This window comes from Chrysemys picta, chromosome 4 (genome assembly GCF_011386835.1).
Source record: "Chrysemys picta bellii isolate R12L10 chromosome 4, ASM1138683v2, whole genome shotgun sequence".
Classification (NCBI taxonomy): domain Eukaryota; kingdom Metazoa; phylum Chordata; order Testudines; family Emydidae; genus Chrysemys; species Chrysemys picta.
Genome location: NC_088794.1, coordinates 30,011,581 through 30,030,037, shown reverse-complemented (window position 1 = coordinate 30,030,037; position 18,457 = coordinate 30,011,581). Strand labels below are relative to the sequence as shown.

General features: G+C 45.0%; 1 protein-coding gene across 4 annotated transcripts in view; it reads left to right on the top strand.

The window, feature by feature from the left end:
* Positions 1-15,062, top strand: part of IGHMBP2 (immunoglobulin mu DNA binding protein 2) — an 85,007-nt gene extending 69,945 nt beyond the window's left edge. The window contains exons 11-15 of one of the 4 annotated variants that reach the window (XM_024113453.3): positions 2,728-2,822; positions 3,339-3,462; positions 6,445-7,284; positions 8,880-8,961; positions 14,493-15,062. In XM_024113453.3, the coding sequence (XP_023969221.1) occupies positions 2,728-2,822; positions 3,339-3,462; positions 6,445-7,284; positions 8,880-8,961; positions 14,493-14,649 (1,298 nt within the window). In that variant the 3' untranslated portion in view covers positions 14,650-15,062. Of the gene's footprint in view, positions 1-2,727; positions 2,823-3,338; positions 3,463-6,444; positions 7,285-8,776; positions 8,969-14,490 lie in introns of all 4 variants that reach the window. The other 3 variants (XM_005313219.5, XM_042862114.2, XM_042862115.2) reach the window with 3 other exon arrangements.
* Positions 15,063-18,457: the final 3,395 nt, after the last annotated feature.

Below are 18,457 nucleotides of genomic sequence, written 5' to 3'. Positions count from 1 at the left end.
TGGTTTGTGTTGTACAGTAGTCTCCGGGGTTGTTGCTTTAATTGCCTTGGAGTATCACTTTGTCAGATCTTTATTGTAACACATTAGGTACATAAACCTGTACAGTTAAATGGGACAGTAGCAGCTTCACCATAGTCATATAAGGAGACTCCAAACAGAGAGAAAGACCAGAGCACTAGGGACAGCGTTTTATGTTGGCAAATTAGTTGGGCAATAATGATGAAATTTTATCCCTTGGCATTACATAAAGCAGTGAATTTCATGTCTTTCCTGTATCTTATGGGGCCCACTTAGCCCTTTGTGTTCGGAAGATTGGCTTATTTCGATTAGCGTACACCATACATAAATGTTAGGAAGGAGAGTAGAAAAGCGAGCAGCTCTGACTTCCTCATACCAGCCATTTACACAGTGTATTGTGGTGATGACTGAACACTGTAATCATCTGAGACCAAAAGTAAACGCCCTCTCCCCCAATCCCTATATGCTGGCTGCTAGTACGATAGCATGTCCTTGCCTAGATTTTAAGCTCTCTGGGGCAGGGACTGTCCTCTTTGTTAGTTGTCTGTGCAGTGCTATATAGTGCCTGGCACAATAGATCCCTGACCCTTGACTGAGGTTCCCAAATAATAACAACCAAGTGTACCCAAAACTTTCGGCATCTCCCCTGGGCCAGCAATGCTGTGGACTCCCTGTCCCACACGCCGTCATCTCTACAGCAGCCTGGATTTTTTTCCTTTCTCACCAAGTATGTATCTGCCACATGGCAACGCAGCCTGCTTGACAACTAGGCTGCCCGCTTCAGGGATTAATTTTCTCTCTCTGCTCACTAGCCCAAATCCCATGCTTGGAATGTGCATGACATTGAATGTTCCAAGTGTCATGCTCTAGTTTCCTGGGTCTGAGGGCTTCTCTGGCAAGTCAGACCTGAAGAGAACATTGCAGTCTTTACCAACTCAGCCTTTTTAACCTTCTTTCAATTGAAACCTATCTGTCTAGATGAGGTACTTATGTGACCCCTGTTACCACGGTATCTAAGTGCCTCACAATCTTTATTTCTCCTCACAACACTCCTGTGAGGTAGGCGGTGCTATTCTCCCTATTTTACAGATGGGGAACCAAGGCACTAAGACTAAGTGACTTGCCCAAGGTCATGCAGGAAGTCTGTGGCAGAAGAGGGAATGGAACCTAGTCCTCCGAAGTCCCAGGTTTGTTGCCCTAACCACTGGGCCACCCTTCACCTCAAAGAACCTAGTTTTATCAACTAAAGTTCTGATTCTGCAAACTTACCTGCTTGGCTACTCACTTGCAAACAGTTAAGCATGGGCGTAATAAGTGTTTGAAACATCAGGTATTAATACCGTATCCCGTGAACTTCTAGAGCTAGACCGGTGCTTTGGACCATTGAAAGCCAAGATTCCAAGCTCCTAGACAGAACTCTGTGTACTCTGTGACAAACTGGACCTAAATTTTGCAACAAGATCCCTGGACTCTGCCACATTCTGGTGTTGCGGACTGGAAATTCAACGGCAGTTACCTTTAAACAAAAAAATTGATTTTTAAAAAGTATTAAATACAACCGTAGGTAACAGTCAGTCCAGCAATCCCCGGGGTATTACTTTTCATGTTAAAGTCAATTTATTTTCTGCTGTCCCCATATTTATAGTTTTCAACAGGCAACTGATGTTGGTATTGACAAAGAGTAATTGAATTGAAGAAGTTGCCAGGGGTGTGTGTGTTGGGGGAAAGCTGGACGTTTTGGCAGTTGAGCATGACCCTCGGTTTGTTAGGTTTGTACATTTTAGCATTGGGGAAGGGGTGGGAAGTATTGTGGGATAAGCACATTAGCTGGCCATTGTTAAAATGATCAATGGGGAAATGGTGATGTAAATGTGAACATTATTCACTACCTTCAGGATTCAGAGTTAACAGCTCATTGAGCTGAATGAGGTGATTTTTTTCTTCTCGGAGCTACTGAGTCAGGTTCTCTGCAGACTCAGGAAAATAACATTGCCACTCTTACACTTGGATGACATTTTCAAAGTTGTCTTCACAACAATGGGAGCTAGAAACTTTCTGATTAAAAGCTTAGATTCTAGATCACAATGTGGGAGAGGGTAGATACTGCAGCAGATTCCATGGCTGTGTAATACACAGGGCCCTGCTTCTAGACAATCTAAAGTACTGACAACTAAAATCATGTCTGAATTGAAATGGGAGGATGGGAAGAAGCTTGATGATAATCAGAATGCTGTGATCATATGTTTAAATGGCTAGATATCTTATGATCTGGGAGAGCTAGAAATAAATGGATGGGAAACTGGGGAGTCCTAGCTTTCCAGCAGTATATAGCAGTAAGCTCCATCCAAGGAGATTGTGGGATGGAACCCATTAAGACTTTCACCAGTCCTCTGTCTGCCAGTGCTTTTTTAAGCACTGGTGCAGGGGTTACTATAACAAGCCCTGTCCTTCTCTGACATTTTCACTGAACCCTGGGGCTTTCTGTCCACGTTGGTGCCATGATATATAAATCTGACTGGATATTTTCCATAAAAAGTCCAGAGGATATTTAAGGACGCAGTTGAGTTAGTTTGGAAAATGTAGCTTTTCTTAATCACTGCAGCAGAAGTGAGCAGTTGAGTGGCCATCACCTTTTGGCTTTACCTGTCAACGTCCCTTGGAGTGAAATCGCCTGCTCTTGATTTACTGCTGGGTTTGGTTTTGCCCTAGGGGAAATGCGTCTTGTTGGCCTGCACGTCCAGGCTTTGGTGGAAGCTGGTGTTAAAGCAAGAGACATCGCTGTCATTGCTCCTTACAACCTCCAGGTGAGCGCACAGCACCCCCTCCACAGCTTTTCAAGCTGAGTGTAGAAGGAGTACACTAGAACAAATTCAGATTCGCTGGTATTTTAAAATAATACTTAGTATGTTAAAGGTTCAGAGCCCAATAACTAATCCTCCCTAACGCTCCCTAGTATCCTCATACAGCAGGTGAGGGTGCTGAAACAGAGGGCCAGCCCTCTGCTGGTGTAAATGGGTCTTGCTTCAGGGGAGCCGAACCAATTTTTACCAGCTATGGATCTGGCCCAGCAGGATTAAGTGACTATTCCAAGGCCACAGAGGGAATCAGTGTCAGAGGTGGGATTGGAACTAAGGAGGTTCTTCATTAGCAGTCCCATGACCAGTCCCTTGGGTAATAGTCCTCCCCCTCAGAATATGCAAGTTCAGGCATGCGTGAATATGGAGGAAGGCAGGCACCTTCCAGGAGGGGGCGATATTGTTTTCATCCTTCTTATCTTGCATTTACCTTGTCCTTAATATGTGCATGTCCTTGTTTTTCAGGTGGACATGCTAAGAGAGCATCTTTGTCACCGATATCCAGAGCTGGAAATTAAATCAGTAGATGGCTTCCAGGGACGGGAGAAGGAGGCTGTCGTGCTCTCCTTTGTGAGATCCAATCGGAAGGGTACGTGTTCCGTGCTGGACAGTGCTTTGGGGGAAGAGGAAGTTTGGTCATATAAAGAAATGGGAATAATTTAACACTGCAAAATTCTGCATTGCCAGTTCTTGTGATTTTTATTGCGAGCCTCTTGAGAGCTGCTGATTTTTTCTGAAGTCCCCAGGTTTTGGAGCCACGTGATTACCTGAGAATCACAGCTTGTAGCCCTCACGATTGCAGAGAAAAGCTTGAAACTATGAATCCCAAGGGCTCACACAGCAGCAAGTAAATAAGAACTCAACGTGTATTATTTTTAAAATCTCATGATCTATACGTCCTCAGAAAATAATGAGAATGGCTTGACTCACCATTTTTGAACCCTTTGGGTTGGCAGTCCTGCACTCACATCACCGGCTTCCTACCTGGATGCGAGTCCCAGACATTCCCCACAGAACGCGGAATTCCTGGGGAAGCCTGTTTTTTGCATGCTTTCTCCCTTAGAGAAAGAGCAACCTGAATCTGCTATTGTAAATAATGCATAACACTGTTTGTTTTCAGAGCAAAATCTAGGGCAGAAAATTGAGTTCTTTCCTATCAGTGAATACAGGGGAAGATAATAGCTGGAATGAGGCTAGTCACCTGAAGCTGGAAGTCTTATTCACTGGAGGTTTTCAAAAGGAGGCTGGACAGCCATCTGTCTTGGATGGTTTAGACACAACAAATCCTGCAGCGTGGCAGGGGTTAGACTAGACGACCTGGGCAGTTCCTTCTAACCCCATAATTCTTCTTAGACTCAATCTGTTGAACCTTGTAATTGGGGCCCATTGCAACACATCTTGCACTCTCTGAACCATAAGGATTATCATTCAGAATCATTTCTATAGCACCATAAATGTGCATCCAGAGGTGGAAGTAAGCCGGTCCGGTACGGCATACTGGCAAGAGCCGGTACGCAGCGGACCATACCGGCAGAGGACAGCTTCCCCAGGCCGGCAATTTAAAAGGGCCCTGGGCTCCCAGCAGCGGCCAGAGCCCCTGGCCCTTTAAATCGCTGCCAGAGCCCCACTGCCGGAGCCCTGGGGTAGCGGTGGCCAGGAGCCCCAGGGCTCAGACAGCGATTTAAAGGGCCCGGGGCTTCCGGCAGTGGCCGGAGCCCCGGGCCCTTTAAATCACCGCCAGAGCTCCAGGGCTCCCAGCCGCTGCTACAGCTATCATGAGGCTCCAGCGGTAATTTAAAAGGCCTGGGGATTTAAAGGCCCCACCCGTTCTGGTTGAGCCGCCCCCCCACCCCTCAGGACCCCGGCCCTGCGTACCCGTAAGTCCTTTAAGTTACTTTCACCCCTGTGTGCATCACACCTTTCAGACATAGAGGGAGACCCAAAGGACTTACAGTCTAAGACAGTTACAGACGAGACATTGAGCAGTGGTTCGGGAAAGGGAGGGGTGCAGGGTTTTAAGAGTGAGAGAAGGAATTGGGAAGGATTCATGGAAGAAGTGGGATTTGAGAAGAGATTGACGGAGAAGAGAGGGTGTTGGTGGTGATGACTGAAAGCCGTTAGTAATCAGGGCTCACTGCCATCTGACAGCTGTTGGTGTCTTACCCAGAATGAATTCAGTATAGGTGGCTACATCCCCAAACTCCCCATCACAGTCTGCTCCTGTTGTCATCTAGTTGGCATCTGAGCAGAGGCGTCACAGTAGGTGACAGCACTTCACTAAGGACAGGAGCCCAAATCTATCCTATTTCCCAAGGTGTATGTCAGAGAAAGCCCACACTTTGGCACTGCTGACAGCCTCTGCCCAGTGAAGACCAGCAACTAAAACAGCAGGGGCATGAATGGCTCTGACCAGTGTCGGTCCTGGCCTGGCTCCACATTTTCATGACTGCTAAATATACTTGCAAAATCCAACAGTAAAGCCCACTTGTATTGCTGTGGATTTTAATAAGTAGAACTTTCTCAGCAGTCAGATTCTCAGGAGGGATTGGAGAAGCGTATTCCAGCACGTTAGTGCTTCTGCAAGCTGCCAGTGATATCTGGCAATTAACGCCAGGTCGTGGAGCACAGAGACGTGGCCACACACAATTAGCTATTAAAATCCAATGTGGCTTAATTCGTTCTGCATCATGATCCTCAGGTGCTCAGAATGAAGCTTGTCGCCTAGATCTGCGTAATGTTTATTTTTCCAGTTGTCTCCCATTTATCCATAGAAGCAGGAGACTCAGGAGCCGCCCACACTGGCCTTCTCACTAGCTGAGGCGAGCTGAGTCATTCTGGCATTTGCTGTCTGTTATTTCGGCTCCTTGAGAAAATAGCCAGAGAGCAGAAATAGACTTGGTGTAATCTCCTACATGTTTGTTATTTTTAACCCTTCGTCTGTGTGGGCATGGGGAAGGGGGTGTAACTTGGGACTGGTATATTTCTCTGCTTGTGAAAGTGAGACTGGTATCGATAGCTGGAGACAGACTATGGGTGGGCAGGTGCCGTGAAGGCTGATTTCTGCCAGTGTGTTGTAATTCTAATATGTAGCTTCCCCTTCTATTTCAGGCATTCCCTGCTGTTTCCTTCCTGAGCCCTCATTATAATCCATCCAGATAGTAGCCCTTGTATAATGCTCTTCATCTTCAAATCCTTTATGCATTTATCCATTCTGTCACCTGTGAGCTATATACATATTGTTAGTTCCATTTAGCAGATGGTGAAACTGAGGCAGAGGTTGAATGACTTGTCCAAGGTCATAGAGGGAATCAGCTGTAGAGCCAGGATGGAACAGGAGTTGTTGCCTCCCAGTGTTCAGGCCACTAGATCCTGTGCTCCCTGCTATCTCACTCCGCAGCCAATACAATATCTGGGGCCAAATCCACAGCTGGAGTAAACCCCTGTAATTCCAATGACCTGTGCTGATTTACACCAGCTGAGGATCTGGCCTTTACTATGGAAACATTGCTGTTTGCATGGCCAACCACCAGGCTGTAGTTTCTGATGGCCCGCGGGGGTTTGTGTTTTGTAGGCGAGGTGGGTTTTCTCGCTGAAGACCGGAGGATAAACGTGGCCGTGACTCGGGCACGACGCCATGTGGCAGTCATCTGTGACTCGCGGACCGTCGGCAGCCAGGCCTTTCTGAAACGGCTGGTGGATTATCTGAGTGAGCATGGGGAAGTGCGAACGGCCTTCGAGTACCTCGACGACATCGTGCCAGAAAATTACTCTCATGAGAACTCTCAAGGTCATAGCGAGCAAGGGGCAGGGCCTAAAACCAGCACAACCTCTGCTCCGAAACCTCTGCCTGGAGGCTGGAAATCCAAACCAAATCCAACAAAACCATCCACACGCAAGCCAGCAGCAGGTCCCTTGCAGGGTGTGAACGAAGCCAGGGTGGAAAGACCAGAGATGAAAGACAATTCAGGCAAGTTCAGAGCCATGATGGTAGAGTTTCTGGAGAGCAGCGAGATGCAGTTGGATTTCCCTTCCTCCTTAAACTCTCATGACAGGATGCTGGTGCACCAAATGGCCGAAGAATATGGGTTGCAGCATGTAAGCACCGGGGAGGGGAAAGAGAGGTACATCAGCATCAGCAAGAGAACCACCACCGTCAGCTCCTCTCCAGTGAATACGGGTGGCAGTGAGCAAACCCCTCCTGCCGAATCTCAAAACCCTGCCAAAGAGGCGCTAGCCCCTGTCAAGAAGGGAGGAAGCAGCATGAGCTCAGGGAAAGTGGATCTGAAAACGCTGCACCTGGAGAGAATGCAACGGGAAAAAGCCAAACAGGAAGAGAGCATCAGAAAGAATCAGGAGCTGAGCATCAATTTGCAGGAAACAGCTGGAAGGAAACACAAAAAGGAAGCCAAAGGTAGGCCCCTTCTTCCGGGGATTTCCAGGGCTTTTCCTCTTTAACATTTTCCCCGCCTTTAGGAAGATTCGCTATTTCCATAGCAAAAGCCAGTCACACTGCAGGCTTCCCATTGTCACTGTTCCCTGGGCTCTTCTCAGAAGAGCCTAAGAAAATTAAGGTGCCCAGCTCCTGCTGAAATTCAGTGGGTGCCTAACTCCCTTAGGCTGCTTTGAAAATCCCAGCCTAAGACTGTAGCTATGTCAGACCTCTGAACACTGCACTGCTTTAGTAATGTACTCCCAGCTACAGCCTGTTTCTCTGCCTCTGCGCATGGATAGAACAGCCCTTTTCTGAATAGTGCCCCCTTTGGGAAGGGCCTGCATGGGGAGAAAAGCACCGTGGCAGGGCCGGGGTTGGCCTGGGTCAGCTGGCTCAGGGGGCCTGGGCTGTGGGGCAAAAAATTGCTGTGTGGACATTGAACGTTACACAGCAGTTTTTCAGCCCCGAAGCCCGAGCCCAGCAAGCCCAAGTCAGCTGACCCGCCAGCCGGGGGTATTTTATCCCCAGAGAGACATAGTCTTCGACAGTTTCCGTGAGATGAGGGATTCAATAGAATTATTGACCATGCTTAAATCGAGGCCATGCAGGGCTCTCATTAATTCCCTACGTTTCCCCTCGGGGATGAGCTGTGTATGCGTCCATAGACCATCTGACTAGACTTTCAGAAAGGTCACTGATGCTCATCTCCAAAGAAATAGCTCCTAGATGATCATAGGAGATGGCTGGGGCCTGGATCTGTTTGTTGTGTAGAATGGATTGGAAGCTGCACTCTCATACTTAGAAATAGGCTTATTGACACGTGGGGCAAACATTGGCGTGTCGGGGATGACGAGAGACGCATGGGGCAAACATTGGCGTGTCAGGGATGACGAGAGACGCATGGGGCAAACATTGGCGTGTCGGGGATGACGAGAGACACATGGGGCAAACATTGGAATGTCGGGGATGACGAGAAGGAGGTAGAACTGTTTGAGGCTTAAGGCCACATGAGTCTTTAACTCAATGGCCAAGCTCTTATAGCACAAGGAGCCTGCAGCCATCTGTTTCAGCATTACCAGTGAGTGTCCTAACAATGCCCAGTCAGTGGAAGGCAGATAAACACCAGGGTGGTGAAGAAAAACTGATTATAGGAACAATTAGAACAGGTTACAATCTGAGATGTGTGCTACTTACTGTTACATATCCACTACCATGCATATGTGTCAGTGGCATATGCCACTTGGTATATCTCATTGTAGTATCTGGCTCTCGGCAACTGTTCTTGCTGATCATGGCTGGTTGGCGGTGTTTTGAGGCCAAATCCTCTGCTGGTGTGAATGGGCGAAGCTCTCTGGAATCTATAGAGCTGCCCCCATAATACCAGCAAAGAATGTAGCCCGTTGTCTGTTGGGTTCATTTGATAACGGTCAGGTAATCAATTAAACAGTTGGGTTTTTCCCTGGACTTCTAGGAAAGACTGTGGTTAAAACCGGAGCGGACAGTACAGCTGAAGAAGATATCGATGCCCTGATTTTTGCAGCAGTGAAAGCTGACAATATATGTGGTTTCCCCAGGTGTAAAGCCAGCGTTACGACCTTGGGACAGCTCTGTCTGCATTGCAACAGGCGCTACTGCCTCAGCCATCACATCCCAGAGGTATGAGCTGTGTGTGTCCACTTCAGACAGCCCTGAGGAGCTGTTTGAGTGCAGGGGGCTGTGCATTGCCAGGAGTTTGCCATCTGTTTAGTCTCTTGACCAAGCTTGACACAAGCTGAATTTTTATAACTTGTGAAATTGACTTTTCCTACTGAACGTTCTGAGGCTGATTTCCTTAGCATTGCTCTTGGCTTCTCAGAGAAGTTTAAAATGAAGGCTCTGCTCCTGAATCTGAGCACCATTTTGTTCTGGAGGAAACCCTATAAATCAGGAGCATTTGTAAAAAGTGAATGCAAAGAGCATACAGGTTTTGTTAGCAGTACACAGGCTACGAAGTCCTCCTGGTGATAGCTGCTTCTCTCTGTTACTGATCTCTGACATTTACATTTCTAGAAAATAGAAATAAAAAAGAAGAAAGGATGATCTTGGCGCAGTATTGGGGATCTGAAAAGGTGGATTTAATTCCCAAGTGAATTAGGGCTTGATTGTGCAGAGCTGCTGTGCACTCTGGCCCCAGTAAAGCAAAGCATTTAGGCATGTGCTTAAGTGCTTTGCTGGATTGGGACCAGAGCGCTCAGCACCTTGCAGGATCAGCCCTTAAATTCTCTCTGCTTCAGATCCCCATCTGTAAAATGGAGATAATAGCACTTCTGTCTCCCATCCTTGTGACTGTGTAAGTAGTACAGTATCTAACACACACTGGAGCCCGATCTCCGCTGGGGAGCCTACTACTGCAATACAGATAATGACCATAATGAAACCAACACGCACCCTGCTAGAATGTGAGTGAGACATAGAAGCAAGTCTAGAGGTGATGGTTAGCCCCCAGAGATGAAAAAATGGAGCATTTGCTCCTGTTGGTTTTTTTACACAGGGCTTTGTTGTGTTAGCTGTTTAGACTGATTTGAATTGTTTTCTATTGATGGTAAAAAAAAATCTCCTTTCACCTTTTTCTCCAGCAGAGACTTGAGAAAGGTTTTACTTGCTGTCAAGGGTCAGGTCCAGCATATTTTTTGTTTCCAAGCATGGGAATGTGTTAGTGCTGAAATAATGCAGCTCTTTGGAGTCCTTTCCCTCCCACAGAGTCTGAGTCACTTCCTCTCTGCAGATCTCACCTCAAAACCTTTCTTTGCTCCTCAGCTCGCAATTAACACTCAGGCCTTGTCTACACTGTTGGGGGAGATCAATCTGAGTTATGCAACTTCGGCTATGTGAATAACGTAGCTGAAGTCAACGTACTTAGATCTATTTACTGCGGGGTCCACGCTATGTGATGTTGACGGGCATCTTCACTAGACCCGCTAAATCAACCACCAATGCATCGATTGCCTTGTGTCGATCCCCCAGTAAGTGTAGACAAGCCCTCAGTGTTCTTGCTCTCCAGGGCATCTTGATGTAGAAGATGCTCCTTAAAACCCCCTATCTCTATTTATACCCACTGTGACAATCTCATACACAAAGTCCTTGATACCAGGACAAGGCCCGTCGGTTTGTCCTAATATCAGCAAGGAAAATCCAATCAGAAGTGTTAGGGGATAATACACTATTTGAAATATGCTCTGATCTAAAAAAAACCCGTTTGCTTTATGTGCATGTAACTAACTCTAGATGAGCATGTGGAGATGAATCACATGGCAGTTGCATAAGTGACTTCTAGCTTATTCATTGTTTTTTAGATGACAGATTTTAAAAAAAATGCTTATGTAAATGTGATGCTAAGCTAATAGCACTGGCTAGAGCCAGGCATAGGACAGGTAGGTGCTAATGTGCCATCATGATAGGTGCAAGATGAGGCCCCCAATTCAGCAAGGTATTTAAGTATATGCCTACTTTTAAGCAGGTGAGCAGTACTGTTGATCCCATCTCCCTCCTCAGTTATTAATAAAAATAATAATAATACCTAGCTCTTATATAGCCCAGTTCATCAGTAGATTTCATATAATGTTACAAAGGAGGTTGGTATCATTTAGAGCTGGGTGGTTTTTTCTCCAGTGATTTGCTGAAAAATGTATTATTCGGGCATGGAAAATATTTGTGAATTTGGGTAGAATTTGGCAAATAGTTTCAGCTCAAAACCCCCCCCCAAAACAAAATTATCAGAAATGTCAGAATGATTCATTTTGAAAATGTCATTTCAAAAAAGGCAATTTTAATTGATATTTAATTCCCCCCCCCCAGTTTTTAGTTTTGGTGAGAGAACCCCAAAATATTGTTTTGGTTTGAACTGAACTAGGTTTTGTGTTTTTTCAGTGTGAGTCCAGAACTGAAAAATCAATTTTTCACTCCACTGTAGTTTTCTTGTCCCCATTTTACAGATGGGGAAACTGAGGCATGGTGCAGGGACATAATTTACCCAGGGTCATCCAGTAGGCCAGTGACAAAGCTGATAATAGAACTCAGGTCTCCTGAGTCCCAGTCCCGTGCTCTATCCAGTGGACTTGCTTTCTCTCTAGGAACTTTTTCCTCCCTGGTATGTTTGTAAAAAGCCTTTTTCATTCCCATTTACACAGGTGGCTAGAATCAGCTCATCTGTCTTTTTTTGATGCTTTTGCCTTTTCTTTGCCAAGCCTTACAGGCTGAGTGTTCTTGGATTGCCTCTTCTCTTTCTGTATCCAGGGCAGGTTCTCTTTAACCTCAGATCTTTGAGCAGAAAACTGCAACGGCCACTTCTTCTTTCTTGAATTCTTTTCCAGAACAGTTGCCGATTGGAATTGTCAGAGTCTGAAGGGATTTAGGCACCCAAGTCCGATTCAAAGTCACCCAGGAGTCAGGTGCCACACCTCTGAAAATCCCAGCTATAGGCCTTGGCTCGCTAATTATCCTCCCTTCTAGAATTCCTCCGTAAGAAACCCCGCAGTAGGTAGATGTCGTATAATTGGCCACCCCCCATATTATGTCTCCAATAACTAACAATTGGCTTAAAAGCTGAAGCATGAGGTTTAATATCCCTTCAGAATTTTTGTTGTTATTAATTATAACAATTTAGCATAGTCTTGACATTAAAGCAGCCGGAGATGTACCCATTGCTGCCAGGGCATAGCTGGGATTTGAACCCAGAACCTTTGGAACTAGAGGCTAGGGCCATACACCTAGGCCACACAGGTAGTTAAAGTTCTAAACTGAGTAAACTCAAGTAACTCATGGTCACTGGTTCTAAACTTCTCTGTCCTCATACACCTCATCAGTTCCTCCCTTTCAGTAAGTAGATCTGAGGAAGCTGCTTCTTGTTTGGAGATTTTGATTTCTGATTCCAAAAGTTGTGTCCACATGTTTGGCTGAACGAGTTACCCATCCAGTCTCTCTGTAAACTTCCTTCATGCTACTCTTTCAATGCACCCGAGTCTCTGTATTCCTAGACTGGACTTCTCCTGAGCAGACTTCCTGCTAGGCCAGATTGCATGGCAGCTTGATCCAGTTTTCACTGGGAAATATGAGGAGACCACCAAATTGATTTTTCATGTGCCACACCAAGAATCTGCACCCAGCTCTGCAGAGATGAAAAGCGGGTATATCTGAACTTTCTATGCCACCCTGTCAGACATTCATAGATTTTAAGGCCAGAATGGATAAGGAACTGTTATGATCATCTAGTCTGACCTGCATAACACAGGCCGTTACATCACCCAGCAGAGTATCCTCTATACGTCTAAAAACCTAGCTGGTTCTGTAAACTATCAGTGTAGATTATTCCACTGAAAAAACAAGATCTATTTCCATGGCAAAGAATATTTGTATTTATGTTCATTCAGAATCTGATTTGGACAGAATTTCATTTCATGGAGAATCTAATTGAGATTCTTTCCTTGATGAATTATAATGAAGAATTAAATGGGAATTAATTGTAAGGATAAAACCTGCTTCACTATCTTTTTGTTGCTTGTTTATTTGGGTTCAGCAGGTCAGACTTCGGTCTTAACTAGTAAGGGGTCAGGCTTGCTATTAACATGCAAACCAAACCTCTTAGCTCCTATTGGGATTGATGTGCATGTGGGGACTGAACAGTCTTCATAAAAGGGTCCAGTTTTTTTCCTAATCAAGACCCCAATTCAACAATGACTTAAGAGTATGCCTATCTGTAAACACGTGTAACTCCATTCCTATTCAGCAAAGCCCTTGTTAAATCCCATTTCGTGTGTTGTTTAAGAATTTTGCTGAATAGAATTGAGATTATTCATAGTTTAGGTACATGCTTAAGTACCTAGCTGAATCAGGGCCAAAGTCATTAACAAAACTCCCACTGATTTCAAATGGTACCAGATAGGGCCCCAAAGGTCCCAAAATTCCTATTAAAATGACTTTGTGGGATTCCATATTTAATCTCCCTCAGTGATTTTTAGATCATATACATCATCTATGTGAAGATTTTTGTAACTGTCAGCACTGCAAGCTGTCTCTGGGATCTGAAAACCCAACAGTGTTCTCTCTCTCTGGCTACGTAAGCAATGGTAACAAAGACTCCAGAATAAGAATTTAGGTGGCAGTAATGTTTATGTTGCATATGGCAGATCAGAATCCAGTTCTTTATTTCTTAACATATATTATTTATATTATTGTAGTGCCTAGGCATGCCTCACTCATGGACCATGACTCCACTGAGCTAGGCACTCTTCAAACACCGAATAAAAAGATAGTCCTTGCCCCAAAGAGTTTACCACCTGGCCCTGTAATGCTAACTAGTAAAAATGTTTGTCACGTCAATAAAAGAATCAGGTAATATGACTCTAAGGATCTGTCTACACTGGGAAAATGTCAAACTGGTTTTAAAATAGGTTGAACTAAATTGATTGGGTAAACTGGTAACAGCTTTAGTTTCAGCCTGGTTTTAAATGATTTAAGGTGGCCTGACCCTGTCTTACAGAACCAGTAATGATCTTAAAAAGACTTGAAGTGAATCAGGCTACCTTAAACAGAATCTTCGCTACACTTCTGTCCAGTTTTGAAACTGGTTTAGCTGACCTGATTTTAAAACCAGTTAGAAAATTTTCCCAGTATTAATAGACCCAAACACACAGAAGGGGCAGATATTTGAATAAAAGGTGGCTTTTTTTTTTTCCAAAGTCACTTTTCTGACTTTAAGTGCAATACCTGCTTGATAAGACCTATTTTAGATGCGTTCTCTCAATGAAAGAGAAAAAAAATAGCAGACATTAACACTGCAGGTTAGAAAACAGAGTTAATATTTCACCAGATGGTATAAGAGAAGTTTAAAAAATCTGGCAACTCAGATGATGGAGCAGTGATCTCCCAAAATGTTTAGACTTTGTGAACAAAATACTTAAACTGTCTAAAGGGATGATTTAATTACCGTGTGTATTCTATTGGGCAAATTATTTTTGTATTTTGTTTCTGAATTAAAAGGGCTATAAATAACTGGTGGACATTTTTATGGACTGTGAAGTATGTTCAAGCTTAGGATTCTGCATGAGGAACTTCAGGCTCTAACAATGCCACTCATTCATAAGGCATCTTATGGGTAACATCTCAGGGCAGTTTCAGGTCTGCCACCAAAATTATTGTTGTGTCTCCTACAGATTCATGGGTGTGGGGAGAAGGCCAAAACACAAGCTCGGCAGAGAATTAGCAGAGAAGGAATTCTCTACGCTGGGAGTGGTTCAAAAGACAAGTCACTGGACCCAGCAAAAAGAGCTCATCTCCAGAGGCGCCTGGATAAAAAACTTAATGAATTGACCAGCCAGAGAAAGAGCAAAAAGAAAGACAAAGAAAAATGAGGGATTTGCTCTCACTGAAGTCTGAATCCCATTATGTTTCCTTTTGGGGACTGATATTCAAGTTGAACACACAGGGATGTGAAAAGTCAATGGAGATTTTAAATCTATGGCCTTTGTAAACTGGGTTCTTACTATGTTGAAGACAGAAAAAGGACCTTTTAGTTTGGAAGTGTGTAAAGCTTAGAGCTGCTTTGTGACTGTATGATGTGCTACAAAATAAAGATCAGTCAAGACCAATCTAAAATGCACTGCTGGTAAGGGTGGGGTAGGGGACGAGGGAAGGCGATTTGCTTTGTTTGGCGCATGGTAATGTATACGGAGAAGATGCACAGAATTACAATAAATAATGGTATGAAACACCTTAAGCGGTAAGCTGTCAATGTGACATTTCATTGTGATACTATAATAATTTAAATGTCCAGGGGATATGAAATGAGAACCTCATAACCAATGGGGTGGGAACAACTTAACAGCCTCAGGTGACTATGCATTAAGGAAACAACAGAATAAAAATAGTATAACCAATTCAGTTTCTCCAGCCCAGAAATCTCACTTGTGTACTGAAGAGCCATGTTGGACACTAAGGGTGAAATTCACCTTTGGGCAGAAAATCAGCGCATGGCCAGAACACTTCTCAAGTCCTGTCAACATGGCTTAGTGATGCAAAAAGCTTTGTGCAGGCCTTCTGGGTTGGGGGGATTTTGCCCCCAGAGTAAAGATTAGGGGTCAGTTACATCTGAGAAGTCAGAGTTTCTTAATTCACAGAATCACAGAATATCAGGGTTGGAAGGGACCTCAGGAGGTCATCTAGTCCAACCCCCTGCTCAAAGCAGGACCAACACCAACTAAATCATCCCAGCCAGGGCTTTGTCAAGCCGGGCCTTAAAAACCTCCAAGGAAGGAGATTCCACCACCTCCCTAGGTAACGCATTCCAGTGCTTCACCACCCTCCTAGTGAAATAGTGTTTCCTAATATCCAACCTAGACCTCCCCCACTGCAACTTGAGACCATTGCTCCTTGTTCTGACATCTGCCACCACTGAGAACAGTCTAGATCCATCCTCTTTGGAACCCCCTTTCAGGTAGTTGAAAGCAGCTATCAAATCCCCCGTCATTCTTCTCTTCTGGAGACAAAACAATCCCAGTTCCCTCAGCCTCTCCTCAGAAGTCATGTGCTCCAGACCCCTAATCATTTTTGTTAAGCTTCAGTAGGAAACACACAGGATTCTGTGGCCACCTGGTTTTAAAGGAAATGGAGAATCTCCAAAAACTTGGAGCGAAGAGAATCAGAAACAAATCTGAGACGCACAGTCCAGAAGGAGAGGAGGCAGGAAACTATAGACCATGCCATGAAGGAGGTATAACATGAAGCCAAGCCAGTGCCAAACTCTCAAACCTTCTCCAGGCAAAGTATGTGTGTAGCTGGAGCAAGGGTTGATCAGACATACCCCTAATCTCTTCAGAAAGTGCCTTAAATGAATGTTGCGGTTAACCACAAAAAAAGTGAATTTGAAAAAAAGAAGAAGGAAAAACTTTAATTTTCAGAATGTAGGGTTCCGCAAACAACAGCAGCCAAACATTGGAAATGCTTAGCTAAGGTCACCCAACCGAGCTTCACTCTGGTCCTGTTCTACCACCAGGCTCCTATCTTCCTTCCCTTCAAACTGTCTCTTTACAATGTGGTCTTTTGGGCTGAAGAATTTTTTGGAAAGGTTTTTGGTTGATAAAATCTCCATGTTCCTAAGGGCTATGAGAAATAGTCTTTCCACCTGAAAAGAGTTCCTGGGTTTCCAGGCTCTCTCCCAGTCGACAGGAAGGCCATTGAGTTTGCTTATACTCCATCAAGTAAAGCAATGTGGCCACCTTACCTAAGCTGCCTCCTGTTTGCTTCAGGGAGGCAGCAGGGGAATCTTCACCCAGGGCTTTATTCAACGAAGTGGTGAGTACCTGCCATCCCCAGTGGAGTCAATAGAACAGAGGTTCTCAAAATGTGGTCTGCAGACCACCACTGGTCCGTGAGTTCCATTCAGGTGGTCCGCGGATAGTTCCCTCTAAGGTGCGCGCCTGGGGGCTGCACACAAGAGAATGAAGGGCCACCCACCTAATTCGTGGAGCCGCGCAGGCATGGCTCCACGAATTAGGTGCCTGGACCCTGGAGAAGACACATATGTAAGATGAGGTGGTGGCCTTGGGGGGGAATAGGGGGTAGGTGGGAGGGGATAGTGGGGTGAGAAGAGGGGGTGGGGGGAATTTGAGACGTGCAGGACTGCGGCGGCCAGAGAAAGAGATGACTTTCCCAGCTCCAGGGCTGCGGCTGCCGGAGAGAGATGGCCCTCCTTCCCAGCCTCAGCTCTGTGGGTGCTGTGGCAGGAGAGAAAGGGCACATCCATCACATTATAAAGGTAAGCCTCCGGATATTAAAATATGAGTTGTGTGCTTTTATTTGTAGAACAAAAAATGTTAATTATTATTAAGGGTTTTTTTTAATATAGTTGTTAGGATATAGATATTCAGGCCTGTCTGCAAAGGCCTATACTTTAAGAATTTAGGTGTATTCTTATCACTAAGCTAGTTATAGAGGTATAAAAGAGAGAATCAAAATCACTGTCTGTCTGTGTAAGGACCTTCTCTTAGGCCTGGTCCACACTAACCCCCCACTTCAGACTAAGGTACGCAAATTCAGCTACGTTAATAACGTAGCTGAATTCGAAGTACCTTAGTCCGAACTTACCGCGGGTCCAGACGCGGCAGGGAGGCTCCCCCGTCGATGCCGCGTACTCCTCTCACCGAGCTGGAGTACCGGCGTCGACGGCAAGCACTTCCGGGATCGATCCGGGATCGATTTATCGCGTCTAGACCAGATGCGATAAATCGATCCCAGAACATCGATTGCCTGCCGCCGGACCCGGAGGTAAGTGTAGACGTATCCTTACTGTGACAGTCTGAGGCCCTGTTCTTATGCTTAGGCCTTCGGCTAAGTAGCAGAGGCAGCTATAAGCTAAGAAGTGAATGGTCACATCCTCACATTCCAAACTAGTCACATTGAAATAAGGTGCTGTTGGGCTGTTAGGAATACAATCCTGTCTTGATATTCCTATCACCTCCAGAGAAAGGGAAGAGCCTAGAAGATGTAAAAGGAAATTTAGTTTGATAGCATCCTGTCTGGCAAGAACAAACTTATCAATAGCTGGGATGTGAAATCGTCATTTCTGTATTGTTCTATCACTGTAGTCTCCACTTCCCTATTGTTTGTCTGTATAATCTCTGTCTGGTTCTGTGATTGTTTCTGTCTGCTGTATAATTAATTTTGTTGGGTATAAACCAGTTAAGGTGGTGGGATATAATTGGTTAAATAATCATGTTACAATATGTTAGGATTGGTTAGTTAAATTTCAGTAAAATGATTGGTTAAGGTATAGCTAAGCAGAACTCAAGTTTTACTATATAGTCTGCAGTCAATCAGGAAGTAAGGGGTGAAATGGGAACAGGAAATGGGAGTGGGGAAATTGGAATCATGTTTCACTAAGGGGGCAAGAATGGGAACAGGAACACAGGCAAGGCTCTGATGTCAGAGCTGGGAAGGGCGACACTGAGGAAGGAAACTGGAATCATGCTTGCTGGAAGTTCACCCCAATAAACATCAAATTGTTTGCACCTTCGGATTTTGAGTATTGTTGCTCTCTGTTCATTCGAGAAGGACCAGAGAAGTGAGAGGGTGAAGGAATAAGCCCCCTAACAATAGTGCTTTATCCAAAGTGCTTTACAAT